This window comes from Macaca nemestrina, chromosome 3 (genome assembly GCF_043159975.1).
Source record: "Macaca nemestrina isolate mMacNem1 chromosome 3, mMacNem.hap1, whole genome shotgun sequence".
Taxonomy (NCBI): Eukaryota; Metazoa; Chordata; class Mammalia; order Primates; family Cercopithecidae; genus Macaca; species Macaca nemestrina.
This window is the reverse complement of record NC_092127.1, coordinates 179,787,074-179,802,676: the sequence shown is the minus strand read 5'-3', so window position 1 is coordinate 179,802,676 and position 15,603 is coordinate 179,787,074. Positions and strand designations below refer to the sequence as shown.

At 36.7% G+C, this 15,603-nt stretch overlaps 1 protein-coding gene across 1 annotated transcript in view; it reads left to right on the top strand.

The window, feature by feature from the left end:
- Positions 1-60: 60 nt before the first annotated feature.
- Positions 61-15,603, top strand: part of LOC105487873 (non-SMC condensin I complex subunit G) — a 32,900-nt gene continuing 17,357 nt past the window's right edge. The window contains exons 1-11 of the mRNA XM_011751503.3: positions 61-413; positions 1,460-1,663; positions 2,149-2,377; positions 4,211-4,356; positions 4,628-4,712; positions 6,628-6,820; positions 7,302-7,451; positions 12,298-12,438; positions 12,969-13,092; positions 14,290-14,379; positions 14,699-14,878. Of these exons, the coding sequence (XP_011749805.2) occupies positions 81-413; positions 1,460-1,663; positions 2,149-2,377; positions 4,211-4,356; positions 4,628-4,712; positions 6,628-6,820; positions 7,302-7,451; positions 12,298-12,438; positions 12,969-13,092; positions 14,290-14,379; positions 14,699-14,878 (1,875 nt within the window). The 5' untranslated portion in view covers positions 61-80. The remainder of the gene's footprint in view (positions 414-1,459; positions 1,664-2,148; positions 2,378-4,210; positions 4,357-4,627; positions 4,713-6,627; positions 6,821-7,301; positions 7,452-12,297; positions 12,439-12,968; positions 13,093-14,289; positions 14,380-14,698; positions 14,879-15,603) is intronic.

The window sequence follows — 15,603 nt, the reverse complement described above, 5'->3', positions numbered from 1 at the left end:
TTAAAAACGCCACTTCCCTCCGTGAAAACTGTTGGACAAGGTTGAAGCTAGACGCATGCGCCCAAAGCGCAGGGTGTGAGATGGGTGGACCCATCGCTTCCCGCTCTCTCCTCCCAGAGCGCTTGCGGCAGTCTCGCGGGATTTTTCCCTCTCGCGGCAATTATTTGAACGTTCGGGCGGTAAAGACTCCCGGGGCTGTCAGAGAAGACTGCGGAGAGCTCTGCCTCTGGGTTGGCGGGCGGGCGGGCGGGCAGGCTGTAGCCGAGCGCGGGCAGGACTCGTCCCGGCAGGGTTCCAGAGCCATGGGAGCGGAAAAGAGGCTGCTGTCGATTAAGGAGGCCTTTCGGCTGGCGCAGCATCCGCACCAGAACCAGGCGAAGCTGGTGGTGGCGCTGAGCCGCACCTACTGCACGGTAAGCGCGCCCGGCCCTGGCCGCCGCCCCTCGCCCGCCCCGGCCCACCCTCTCTCAGGGGCCCTCCGTGGCCCTCGGGCTCGGCGCACCGTGACTCCAGCCTTGTTCACCTTCGCGACTCACTTCATAGGGACCACCTGAGGTTCGGAGAAGTCAGGGATTTACCCGAGGTCGCCTGCGCCCAGGCCAGAAAGACTCGGAAGTCTGGGCGTCGTTCACACGGGCCCCGCCTTGGCTTTTCTGAGCCGACACCCCCAGCCTCTGGGCGGCGTGGACCGTTATTCCTTAATCTGATTGTGAACGTGGAGAGAAGCATTTACGACCACCGAGGCTGTCAGACATCAAATATTGAACCGCAGAGTGGATCCTGAATGCGGGGGTTCGGTGGTCGTTGCCCCTGGGGTCATCGTTCCCCGCCGACCGTCAAATGATTCTACCCTCGTCCCACGGTTACATTGAATCCTATCACCAAATACCAAATTAATCGTTAGGGCCTGGCCATTCTTATTTATGTACATTACTATTTGTTTGTTTTGAGTGGAACCTTGAGAAGACTAGAACAATTAATTTGGGGAAGCTGAATTATCTTGAGGTCCAAGAAAAATTGTAAGTAAACATCGCAGGGCTTTGAGGATATGAGATAGGATGTGCAGGTTATCTCACAAAGAAGCCGCTGGTGATAGGAAGAGATAGGAAGACCTGAATATGAGAAATATAAAAGGCAGTATTGATTTTGGGTTGTTGATGAAGAAGCGTATTTGTAATGTGCTGGTACTAAAGGCTTATTGAGAATTCAAAGATATTGAAAAAAACAATCAAAGGAATCTTTTTACTGTCAAAAGTCAAGCTCGTGTACTCCCATTATAGCCTGGAGAGAAATTCATGCAAATTAATTGCCCTTTTGCTGGTTTGGATAATTAAGAGTTTACTAAATAAAGATTTTAATTTGCATTATTATGGCTAGTGCTTTCAGAAGTCTTAGGGTGATGTTGGGAATAAAGGATTTCTGTCGGTGCAGTTTATGAAGGGTTTCTTTTGTCTTTCAGATGGATGATAAAACAGTTTTTCATGAGGAGTTCATACATTACCTTAAATATGTTATGGTGGTCTATAAACGTGAACCAGCTGTGGAGAGGGTAATAGAATTTGCAGCAAAGTTTGTTACCTCATTTCACCAATCGTATATGGAAGATGATGAGGAAGAGGAAGATGGTGGCCTTTTAAATTATTTGTTTACTTTTCTCTTAAAGGTACTATGAAAATGATAGCTTTGGGAGGGATTTTAGAAAATTTTGCCACTTAGAGTCGTGGGAGTTTGTATGTTTTTGACAATGAAATATCTAGTGATTTAAAAAATCTGAATGAGTCTACGTTTTATGGGAAATATTAGAATTATCATTATGATTAAAAAGTGGACTTTAACTCCAACATTAAATTTTTAATGACTTCTTTAAACCAGTTCTCCTATGTTTATTTTAAATGAGTTCTGTATTTTAGAAGCTGCTACACAGAGGACTATGTAACTTAGCAAAGACTTCTTTCCGACTGTTTATTTTGAGACTGTATAAAATATATATTTGCTATACATATGGACCAAGGTAGCATTATAAGTTCTCTTCAGGAAATGAATTGTTGTTGTAACTTCTTGCATTCTGAATATATAGAGTTCAGATAATATTGATTATTTGGGAGTGGTATGTGACTATGAATAAGTTTTGATTTGTTTCTGTTTTAGTCTCATGAAGCAAACAGCAATGCAGTGAGATTTAGAGTGTGCCAGCTCATAAACAAGCTTTTGGGAAGTATGCCAGAAAATGCTCAGATTGATGATGATGTGTTTGATAAAATTAATAAAGCCATGCTTATTAGATTGAAAGATAAGATTCCAAATGTGAGAATACAGGCAGTTCTGGCGCTTTCACGACTTCAGGATCCCAAGGATGATGAATGCTCAGTGGTTAATGGTGTGTGTAGTTTCCTAAATCTTTTTCAGATTTGTTGATTTTGTTAAATTCTCAGTATTTGAAACTTTTTATTATGGTCTATACATATGAAGAGTATCGGTAATTAATATATGATTCAGATTAAAAAAAAAACACCTAAGTAGCAACCACCCAGCTTAAAAAAAATAATCAGTACTTGCATCCTATCCCAGCTGCATTCCTGTCCCTCAGAAGTAACTATTATCCTCAGTTTTGGGTTAATTAGTCTCTTGCTTAAATTAAAAAAATTTTTTTTACATAAATCACATATGTCTATCTTAATGTTTTCCTATCATTTTGTGTAAATCATGCTGTATGTATATATTTAGCAGCCAGTTATATTTCTATATAATACCTGTTACTGTGTTTTGCCCATTTTTTCATTGGGTTTTTAATTTAAAATACTATTTAAAAAAATTCATTTGCATTCTTTATATATTTTGAAAAGAAATCCTTGGGTCATATGAATTGTATATCTCTTTCTGCTTTAGGTGGCTCATTGGGGTATCATTGTTTCACTCCCTTTGGGATATCTTTTTTTTTGAACAGAAATTCTTATGTCAAAAATATAAATCTCTGCCATTATGATTTGTATTTTTTAAATCTCTTTTTAAAGGAGTTTTTCTTACCTCTGGGGTCATAAAGATAGTTGTATTTCATTTTTCTATATATGCCTAGGTATGTTTTAGGCACTCTTCTGTCCTCTTTGTCCCTGTTACCAGTTTTATAATCACTGGTATATTTATCACTATAGTAGTTGGTATTTTTTTTGGTGTTAAAATATACCCATAATAATATTGTGTAAAACATAGATATTTGTTTTTTTTTTTTTGAAAAGGTAGCTGCTTTATTTATTTTTTAATTTTTAAAAAATTATTATTATACTTTAAGTTCTAGGGTACATGTGCATAACGTGCAGGTTTGTTACATATGTATACTTGTGCCATGTTGGTGTGCTGCACCCATCAACTAAACATAGATATTTGATAGTCAACATGTACTTAATAATTGAGTGGGAAAGATGTGAGAAGTACAGATAAATATATTTAAATATAAGAAATGAGTTTGTTTCAATGAATAAAACCGAAAAATATTTCCTTTTAGGTCTCATTAAAAAACTAAAATAATGGGCCCTTATAAAGCCATATCAGTTTAAAATAAACTGCTATATTAAGCTTTCTCTTAAATACTGAGGAGTAGCACAGACATAATCTTTATGATTAATTTACCATGACTGTTAGGGCTATTTGCTTTCACTTTTGGCCTTAGAGCCAGTCCGTTGACTAATTCCCCCTTGTGTCTTTAGAAGGGAAGTTGGTGACCTGTGCAGCAGTGACTCAGGCCTGTAATCTCAGCACTTTGGCTCCAACCTGGGCAACATAGCGAGAAGGAAGTTGGTGGGAAAAAAACTTAATGTGTAAGGCTAAAAAAAGGACATTATTTCTATTATAGATGGGTTCTCACTCAGGCCGGATAGAAGAGGTGCGGCCTCAAACTCCTGGGCTTAAGTGATCCTTCCACCTCAGCCCCCTAAGTAACTGGAATCGCCACTACTATGCCTAGCTAATTTTTTATTTCAAAATTACTTTGTAGAGACAGGGGTCTTGCTATATTGCCCAGGCTGGTCTTGAACTCTTGGCTTCAAGCTCTTCACCTACCTTGGCCTCCCAAGTGCTGGTTATAGGCATTAGCCATCGTGCCCAGCCTATCTTTATCATATTAAAGGCATTTTAAAATATCAAAATGTGTGTTATTTTATGACTATAGTTAAATAAATAATTTCTTCAGTACCAAAATGTATTGCTTTATTTTTAGCATATGCTACTTTGATTGAAAATGATTCAAATCCAGAAGTTAGACGGGCAGTGTTATCATGTATTGCACCATCAGCAAAGACTTTGCCAAAAATTGTAGGGCGCACCAAGGATGTGAAAGAGGCTGTCAGAAAGCTGGCTTATCAGGTAAATAAGTTCAGTGTCTTGTGTTGGCATATTCTTAAGGGACAAGAAGCCATTTTCTTAAAGTGCCTTTGAAAAATACTTGGCATGTAATAATTTCTTCAATTGAGGTTTTATGGAGAACACAGGTGATTTAGGTAGAATCTTACTGTATTAAGTGTGTTACCAGGTATTAATGTTGGAGATCCTGGGTAATTTTCTAAGATGGTGATGTTCTTATGAAATCTGTAAATTGTGTTGAGGTTAATGACCATCTTTATAAATTATTTTTAAGGTTTTAGCTGAAAAGGTTCATATGAGAGCTATGTCCATTGCTCAGAGAGTAATGCTCCTTCAACAAGGTCTTAATGACAGATCAGGTAAGATAAACAACTTTATATATACAAAACTTTAGTAGATTTTGAGGTTAGACTTAACAAGGTTTAGGAAAAAAGTGTCAAATCAGGTCAAGTAAGCCTGCCAGTCCCATGAACCTTGTGAAATTTATCTTGATGTATTATATAGAAAACGTAGGGCTAAAGATCTTGATATGTATATATTTTTGAGACGGAGTCTCGCTCTATCACTCAGACGAGTGCAGTGGCTCCATCTTGGCTCACTGCAATGTCTGCCTTCTGGTTTCAAGTGGTTCTCCTGCCTCAGCCTCCTGAGCAGCTGGAATTACAGGTGCACATCACCATGCCTGGTTAATTTTTATATTTTTGTAGAGACGGGGTTTCACCATGTTGGCCAGTCTGGTCTTGAACTCCTGGCCTCAAGTGATCCACCTGCTTTGGCCTCCCAAAGTGTTGGGATTACAGGCGTGAGCCACCGCATCCAGCCAAGATCTTGGTATTTTGAAGGAGCAGAGCTTATTTCTTTCACCCTTTCTGTGTTTTACAGATGGAGAAACAATACTTAAGTCTGTAGAGCTAATTCATGTTAGAAGTAGGAAAAGATCTGTTTGCCCTCTCTTCCTTAAAAAAAAAAAATGCTGTTCCTTATGTGTATACCTTGGTATGAATGTGTTCTGTGTATCAGAAACAACAGTTAGGAATGGTCAGACCAGTATAATTTTCCTTTTTTTTTTTTTTTTTTCTGTTAGAGTAGCATTCCCCAACATTTTTGGCACCAAGTTTCGATTTCATGGAAGTTTTTCCACAGAGGGCGGACTGGATGGTTTCCAGATGAAACTGTTCCACCTCAAATCATCAGGCATTACTTAGATTCTCATAAGGAGCGCGCACCCTGGATACCTCATGTGCGCAGTTCATAATAGAGTTCCTGCACCTAAGAGAATCTAATGCGTCTGCTGATCTAACAGTAGGAAGAGCTCAGGCGGTAATGCTCATTAGACCACGGCTTACCTCCTGCTGTGCGGCCCGGTTCCTAACAGGCCACAGACTGGTACTAGTCCATGGCCCAGGGGTTGGGGAGCCTAAGACAATCTGCTTATAAGAATGATATTTTTTGAAATTTTTAACTCCCACGAGAAGGCCAAGATGGCTCTATTGTGCTATAGTGAGAAAACCGACTTGAGTTTGAAAGCATTGTCAGAGAATTAATTACTAGGATGACCTTAAAAGCTAAGACTAAGGTTCATTCGGTGATGTATGCTTGTATAGTTCACTACTGCAAATAGCAATTGTATAATAGATGAAATCAGGTAACAAGTGAAATAATAGCTATTACATATTCTGGGCTAACACCTGAAGCTCATTGAACCCAGGGGAGAAGGAATGTAAAGATATTTGTGTAGGCTGTGGTATTTCGTGCTGAGCCTTTTCCATTTTTATTTGTAAGTGGCCATCACAGTGACTTTTGCAGTATCACGGTACTTCTTTTTTTTTTCCTTTAATATGCTTAGTTGGCTGGGCGCTGTGGCTCACACTTGTAATCCCAGCACTTTGGGAGGCCAAGGCAACTGGATCACGAAGTCAAGATATTAAGACCATTCCCGCCAACATGGTGAAACAAAAATTAGCTGGGCGTGGTGGCGCACGCCTGTAGTCTCAGCTACTCGGGAGGCTGAGGCAGGAGAATCGCTTGAACCCAGTAGGTGGAAGTTGCAGTGAACCGAGATGGTGCCACTGCACTCGAGCCTGGTGACAGAGCGAGACTCTGTCTCAAAAACAAAAAGTATATATATATATATATATATATATCTCCTTAGTTGTGCCTCTTAACCTCTACTATTTCTATTGTAAATATTGACTTTGTTAATTAAAAGACAAAATACAAGAGATGGAAGCTAGAGGGAGCCTTTGTTCACCTATGTTTCAAATGACTCAATAGATGCTGTGAAACAAGCTATGCAGAAGCATCTTCTCCAAGGCTGGTTACGGTTCTCTGAAGGAAATATCTTACAGTTGCTTCATCGGTTGGATGTAGAAAATTCTTCTGAAGTGGCAGTCTCTGTTCTCAATGCCTTGTTTTCAATGACTCCTCTCAGTGAACTGGTGGGACTTTGTAAAAACAATGATAGCAGGTACATAAAGGATTCATTCTTTGAAATGTAATACTGATTAACTTATGCAATTAATTTTTTTTTCATCCCCATAGCTTAAGATTATATTAATACCTTTAATCTTATCTCTCTCTTGTTTTCTTTTAGTCTGATGAATATCTTTTTTCCCTTCCTTTTGCCCCTCCTGGTGTAAGAACTTGTTGCTTTATCGTAGACTATCTACTTTAGCTAAGTGTTTTCCCCCCTTCAATTTCTTACTTTGATTTTTGAATTAGCCTACAATGAGAAAATCCAGCAACATGCACCCCTAGTATATGTTTGCTTATTTGGTTCTTTTTTGTTCTAAGTTTCTTCATTCCTTTTTGTGTGGATACATTAATGACTAATTAAAAGGATAGTGTGGAAGTTTTAAAGCAAATGTTCTTATTCCCATTTTTGTACTATTCCATTTTTAATGATAAAAAGATCATGCTTTCTCTTACACTCTTTCTTTTAAATGAAGGAAATTGATTCCAGTGGAAACATTAACTCCTGAAATTGCTTTGTATTGGTGTGCCCTTTGTGAATATTTGAAATCAAAAGGAGATGAAGGTGAAGAATTTTTAGAGCAGATTTTGCCAGAGCCTGTAGTATATGCAGACTATTTACTGAGGTAAATTTTTTTTCTTATAGTTTGGAAAGTGATTGTGTTGCTGCATGTGTCAACCTTCCAGCTCCCTTCCTCAAAGTCATGCTTAATTGTGAATAGGTTAAAAATCCATTTTTTGTACATGCAGGGGTAGTTATATACATTGAGTCTTTTTGAATATCTTGTGCTGGTCTGTATACTGAAAGAGCAAGTCACTATGTTTAGGATCATTTCTTCAAAACTGTTAAGATATAAGTATGACCATTTCTGCATAAAGTTGATAATGATGATATATTATTTCTGAAATTGGTTGGCACATTTTCTGTTAAGTGTCAGATAATAAATATCTTAGGGTCCTGTGGGCCATACCGTCTGTCACAATGACTCAACTCTGCCATGGTATCGTAAAAGCAGCCAAAGACAATGTAAATAACTGTTTTTCAAGAAAACTTTTATTGACTTTTATGGCCACTAAATAGTTGAACTTTAATATTCGTGTGTTAGCAAAATAAGAAATTAAAAAAATGATCAGTTAAAAATTTAAGATATTCTTAGCTTGCAAGCTATATAACAGGTAGTAGTCTGGATTTGATACACGAACCATTGTTTTCCAGTTTACAGCGTGGATCTTTGTGGCCAGTTTTATTTATTCAAAACTTACTATCTGGCTTCATGTTTTAAAGTTTTTTCAAAAACAATTTGGATTATCATAATTATACTTATTAAGAAATTATTTGGATTACTTTATTTCACTTTAAAATTATATAAGAAAAATATGAATGCATTCTTATCAAAATTCAAATACAGAGGTATATAGAATAAAAATGTGGAATCCCCCTTTTATTTCCTATTTCCTCAATCCCACTGATTAGCAACTAAGTGTAGATTCTAGCAACCCTTAGAATTAGCAACTAAAAAATACAGGGTATATATTCAAACCTCTTTCTCTGCATTTATATGCATTTTTTGAATATAGGTTTCTTTAAAAATATAACACTGTATATATACTGTTTTTTTTTTTTCAGCTGATACCTGAGATCATTATATATTGGTACATATATAATGTAATAGATGCTGTTACAGTCTTAACAGCATATCTTTCCATAGTATGGTGGTAACATTTAATTTATTCCTCTGTTGATGGACATTTAGGATGTTTCCATTTTTCCCTGATAAAAGCAAAAGTATGTTAAACTTCCTTTACATTTTTGGGTACCTTTGGGGGTTAATTCCAAGAAATAAGTTGCTACACCAAAGCATAATATATGTATATTTTGAGAGATATTGGTATGTAGGTTTTTAACTCTAACTTCTATGCTTTTTTTTTTTGAGACAGAGTCTTGCTCTGTCGCCAGGCTGGAGTGCAGTAGTGCGATCTCGGCTCACTGCATCCTCCGCCTCCCGGGTTCAAGCGATTCTCTTGCCTCAGCCTCCTGAGTAGCTGGGACTACAGGCACGTGCCACCATGCCCAGCTAATTTTTGTAATTTTAATAGAGATAGTATTTCACCATGTTGGCCAGGATGGTCTTGATCTCTTGACCTCGTGATCAGCCTGCCATGGCCTCCCAAAGTGCTGGGATTACAGGCGTGAGCCACAGTGCCCAGCCTGATGTATTTTTTTAAAAAAAGCTTCCATATAATATTAATTATGGGCCTGAATTATCTGTATGAAATAACACTTCTCTGCTTTTGTTTAAAATGATCTCACATAGATGTTAGGCAGCAAAGCTGTGCATGCCTCTAAATTTCCCCCACAAAAATCCTAAATCTAGGATAAGTATCTCAAATATGAGCCAGTAGGGAAACTATAGCTCAAGCCCATATTAACATCATGAAGAACCTGTGTGAATCTAATGAGCGTTTTAATGTTAATTATTTCAGACTTTGACGTTTAATTAGGGAATTCATTATAATGCTGTTTGGGCCATGTTGAAATGTTTCCAAAAGGAATGAGTTTGTGGCAAAGTTTAATAATATGTATTAATATAAAAGAAGTTTATAGGAGGTAGTGAAAATACAAGAAAGTATGAGGAAATATTAAATATTTAAATGGCATAAAGCGGGAGGAGTTTTCCTCAAGGACAGCATCAGAAGGTGACTTGTTAAGAGCTTGTTCCTCCCTTCTGAAAGGTCAGGGATTAACATTTCCTTTGTCACTCAGTCTTTGAGTTTTGAAGTAAGGAACTTTAACCTCATTGGCTTATTTTCTTCACCTTTAAAGAGGAAAACTTTCGGCCAGGTGCGGTGGCTCACGCCTGTAATCCCAGCACTTTGGGAGGCCGAGGCAGGCGGATCATGAGGTCAGGAGATCGAGACCATCCTGGCCAACATAGTGAAACCTCGTCTCTACTAAAAATACAAAAAATTAGCTGGGCATGGTGGCAGGCGCCTGTATTCCCAGCTACCTGGGAGGCTGAGGCAGGAGAATGGCATGAACCCGGAAGGCAGAACTTGCAGTGAGCTGAGATAGCGCCACTGCACTCCAGTCTGGGCGACAGAGTGGGACTCTGTCTCAAAAAAAAAAAGAGGAAAACTTTCAGAAATTTATTTTAGTGATTGTTGAAAGAATACCTGAAAAATAGAATGACTGTCTTTTTGGAGCAATATGACTAGATGGGATTAGTATACTTGAGTACAGAAACAAATTGACAAATTGTTTCCTGATAATCTCAGGAATATAGTTTCAGACATATTGTATGTTTTAGGCAGTAGATTCAATGACTGAGAACTCTGATGTGAAACAATTTAGGTTAACCGAGGTGCTCACTTAAAGAGCAAACAAGGACGTGAGGATTATCAAACTAGAGTAAGTAAAAAGGACAACAATAAAATTTGTTGAAAGCCGTCTTAAGTATAAATTCTTAGACTTTAAAATACTTTCTTGAGTGGTCTCTTCATTATAATAAATATCTTTACAAATGGTTAAGAGAAGATGTCATGGTAACTAAAATTGGTGGGTCAGTTTTAAGTTGTATTTATGCAGTTGGGGATTTTTAATCTATAAATTAAACAACTGTTTGAATTTACTTAAAAAAATACCCTCGGCCAAGATGCTATGCATTTTGCTAAAGCTGGGCTGGAGAAGTGGGGAGAGATCCAAAGATGAGTATAAATGAAGGTTTTCTTTTAGCCTGTCAGAAAAGAGTAACTCTACTGATTGGTTGATTTTGATAGTTATCAGTTGTGTAGTTTTCCTTAGTTTCCTACTAGAACCCAAAGGGTGGCTGATGTCTTGAAAGTCCTAATCTTGTGGCCAGAAATTTATGAGCTTTTATTTACTCTTGGTCATCACCTTGTAATACATGAGAATATACTCATTCATTATACAATATACCACAATTTCTGTAACTTGATTTTTGTTCACTTTTTTTTTTGGAGATGTAGTCTTGCTTTGTTGCCCAGGCTGGAGTGCAGTAGCGTGATCTTGGCTCACTGCAGCCTCTGCCTCCCAGGTTCGAGCAATTCTTCTGCCTCAGCCTCCTGAGTAGCTGGGATTACAGGTGCCCACCACCACATTCGGCTAATTTTTGTATTTTTAGTAGAGATGGGGTTTCACCATGTTGGTTAGGCTGTTTTTGAACTGACGTCAAGTGATCCGCCCGCCTTGGCCTCCCAAAGTGTTGGGATTACAGGTGTGAGCCACTGTGCCTGGCGACATTTTTTAAATGACATTTTTGATCAGGATTGTTTTTCATGTTACTTCCATCTTAAAGGCACTTCAGTAAGCTTAAACTCTTAGTTCTACTTTTAAGTAGCTTTTTAAATTCCACACAAAAAGCAGAGGCTACTGAATATACAGCCCTCTTGGTGAGGATTATAAAGGGCTTTAGTTTGGGTGGTGATGTCTGTAGTAACAATAAAAGGGTGAAATAAAAGGTAGCTGATGGTGGTGGGATATACAGAGATTAGTAGGGTTCCTAAGAAAGAATAATAAACATTTGTGAAATTGTTTATATTTTTCTGATTTTTTAAAAAAAGTTAATTGTGTTCATGGATTACTTGTGTAATTATTGTTACAATTGTTTAAAATAAAAGAATAATTAGGCATGATGAAGATTAGATCTTTTTTTTTTTTTTTTTTTTTTTTTGAGATGGTGTCTTGCTCTGTCACCCAGGCTAGAGTGTAGTGGTGTGATCCTGGCTCACTGCAACCTCCGCCTCCTGGGTTCAAGCAATCCTCCTGCCTCAGCCTCCCGAGTAGCTGGGATTATAGGTGCCCACCACCATTCCCAGCTAATTTTTTTGTATTTTTAGTAGAGAATGGGGTTTCATCATCTTGGCCAGGCTGGTCTCGAACTCCTGACCTTGTGATGCACCTGCCTTGGCCTCCCAAAGTGTTGGGATTACAGGTGTAAGCCAGTGTGCCTGACTGAAGATTAAATCTTTATGACTAATTGGATTTTTGGGCAGGGGATTCAGAACTTGATAGATACTTCTTGACTTATAGTGGGGCTACATCATAAGTCAAATGAGTTTAATTCTCAGATAAACTCATCCTAAAGTTGAAAAATTGTAAGTTGGACCATATGTAATTGGGGACCATCTATAATTGGGAGAATGCTAGTGACATTGAAATAATTAGTTATCAGTTAGACATAAATATGTACCTTTTGAAAATTTCCCATAGAAAATTTGACTCACTATTGAAAATACATTTTCCAAATTCTTTTGATTCATCTATAAGTTTGTTTGCAAAAGTTAATGACGGTGGCATAGAATTGAGTTTGTAGATCAAATTACATGGTATAGACATGTATGTATTTAAACTAACATGACCTGAAAATGCCCCTTTTCTGACCTAATGGTGGGAATCAACTCTTGTTTGATGTTTCTTAACAGATTCTACTTTATTAATTCTGCTTGTTTTAGTTATATGCAGAGCATTCCAGTTGTTAATGAAGAACACAGAGGTGATTTTTCCTATATTGGAAATTTGATGACAAAAGAATTCATAGGTCAACAATTGATTCTAATTATTAAGTCTTTGGATACCAATGAAGAAGGAGGAAGGTATGTTTAAATGTTAACTCTCATTCTAATTTGCCCTTCTAATTTGTTATAGTGAAATATAGTCCTTTTACAATATAACTAAACATATTTACCCTAGCTCTCTAAAGTGGTTTTTTCCCTTTTGCTTTTCCCTTTTGCCTTCTATGTATTTCCATATATACACATACATTTATATTTCTAGTTCAATTTCTTCAGAATAAATCAATGAAATTGCAGTTTTTGGTTAAAAGTTTCTGTTTAGATTTATTAAGGCTAGTAGCATTTTCTAAAAGGTTTAATCATTTCTGGTATTTTGTCATTTTATCCTATTGATTTATTAAAAATCATAGGGTGTTTTATAAAAAATTTTTGTGTGTGGAATGAGAATATTTGACCTAAAGTCTGTACATACAGAGTTTTGTACCTATTATAGTGATAAACCTAAGTGAAAGAACTGAAACAAACATAATTAAGTCTGCAGAGTAGGTGAATGTTAGACATAGAACATGTTTCGTCATAATGATATTTAAATTAGTTCTTTTTGACTGCAGAAAAAAACTGCTGGCTGTTTTACAGGAGATTCTTATTTTACCCACAATCCCAGTATCCCTGGTTTCTTGTCTTGTTGAAAGACTACTCCACATCATTATAGATGATAATAAGAGAACACAAATTGTAAGTAATTTTCCTCATTGTTGATAAAGAGGTTTTGGTCAATGACATTGAATACTGTCTTATTTTCTCTTTAGAACGTTTTGTTTTGTCTTTGTTTTGTTTTAGTTTTGTCTCTTTAATGAGTTTTAAAATTTCTTAAAACCAATTATCTATCTCTTACATACACAGAATGTTTTTAAAAATCACCTTCTTCCTCTTAGTGTACCTGTTATTGTTGAATCAGTTTGAAATGGAGCAGGTTTGGTAGGAAGTTACAAGTGGGGTATGGTTTTGTCCATGAGGCACTGGGTGCTAGTGTTTTTGAGAGTTTACTCAAATTATACATACTTGGGTTTAGAATCTCCTCTGACACTTTCTGGCTTTGTGGCCTTGGACAAGTTATTCTGCCTTTTTACATGTCTGCAAATAAGAATAGCAATGAAATCTACCTTTCATTGTTCAATGAGGTATTGTTCATAAAAGTATTGTTCTGTATTGCTTGATAAATACAGAAATAATTGTTTACTATAATACTATTTCAGTTCTATTTTTTTCTGGCATAGCCAAAAAAGACAGATCTATATCATTTATTTCGTAAAAATCATGTAATTTCAGTTGCAGGTTAATTCACAGGTCATCTCTTCCATCCTCTCCTTATATATACACCCCTTCTACAACATACTTAGTTGTTATTCAGCATCTGCTTAAATACTTTTATTTGGGAGGCAGCCTTTTCCTGATCAACCAGTTCCAATATACAAGTGGTTCTGAAAGGAAAGTCTTTCCTTATACTGTTATTATTTATGCATTGTTTACCCAAAGGAAGAATAAAAGGATATTCCATTTTTCTGTGTTTAAATCCTACAGAGCTGAACAAGACAAGGGTTGAGGATTTCAGGCAGAGAATTTATTAGTGTCTCATCTTAAGCACCATAATTCATTTTTCTGTTTTTCAAACATTATATGAGGGATAATTTACTTTCAGTGTCTGTGTGCCTATTTACTTTCCATTCAAATAATTTCATTTTGTAGTCAGATGTATTTTTTTTTTCTAAAATTGTCTAGCAAACAGAGTATGTGCTATTTCTATCTGTATATTTTTGCTCTATTATTCAATATATGGTGGATACTACTTGGAGTTTTATATAGAATTTTGATACTATTTGCTGATATATCAAACATATATTAAAGCATGTACTCTGAATCTTAACTTATCAGGTTACAGAAATTATCTCAGAGATTCGGGCGCCCATTGTTACTGTTGGTGTTAATGATGATCCAGCTGATGTGAGAAAGAAAGAACTCAAGGTAAGTCTCTTTTAAATGAAAGTGCTTGAGTGTAATGTAGTTGTACAAGTCTATTCTTTCCTCTTGCTGTGCAGTTCTGAAATGTTTCTCACATAGTCAAATTATTGTTTAATTGTTAAACTATAAGAATATTTAAAATGTTACCACATATGTCAGTGTCAGATATGCAGATCTCTGTGTCAGGAAAATTATGAGTTTGCATATGCCTGACTCATTAAATTCTGGGCAGTTGAGATATTAAATAATGTGTCTGAATTGCTACAGATACTCATATTAACAGTTTTTGTTCAATGTTGAAACAATTTATATCTTCCCTTAGATGGCTGAAATAAAAGTTAAGCTTATTGAAGCCAAAGAAGCTTTGGAAAATTGCATTACCTTACAGGATTTTAATCGGGCATCAGAATTAAAAGAAGAAATAAAAGCATTAGAAGATGCCAGAATAAACCTTTTGAAAGAGACAGAGCAACTTGAAATTAAAGAAGTCCACATAGAGAAGGTACAGGTAACTTTTTTCATACTAAATCTCAGGTGTTATTAATCATCTCAACTAAATCTTATTTTCTCTAACTTCTAGAATTGCCAAAATATATTTACTTTGAGCACTTTATAACAGTGACATGAATTAAAATGAAAAAAGTTTTTCCCTGTTTCTATTTTTGGACTTTGAAAGGCCTTAATTAACTTTAATTATTGTAGGTAGGACTTTATTTGCTTCCTTGTCATGCTAATCTCTAGAATCCGAAGTATTTCTTACCAGGGAAGCTAGCTTTCCAGTGGTTCACATCTGAGTTTTCTGGTATTTTTGTCTTGAATGGTTTAAAAAAGGAAAATAGATCCATTTTTCTCTTATTTGTGGAAGATCCATGACCTTTCTTTTTTATTGCTAGCAAAATAATTTCTATGGTAACTGCATTTTTTAAAACTAAATTACTTTTGTGTTTTTAGAAAAAGCTAAGCAGCTTTGTTATTTTTGATGACATACTAAACTTATATGTCTAGTAACATTTAAAGCTTGCTTTTCAGTAGTTTGTTTTTTAAAAAATTAGTTTGTTGGCCGGGCGCGGTGGCTCACGCCTGTAATCCCAGCACTTTGGGAGGCTGAGGCGGGCGGATCACAAGGTCAGGAGATCGAGACCATCCTGGCTAACACGGTGAAACCCCGTCTCTACTAAAAATACAAAAAATTAGCCAGGCGCGGTGGCGGGCGCCTGTGGTCCCAGC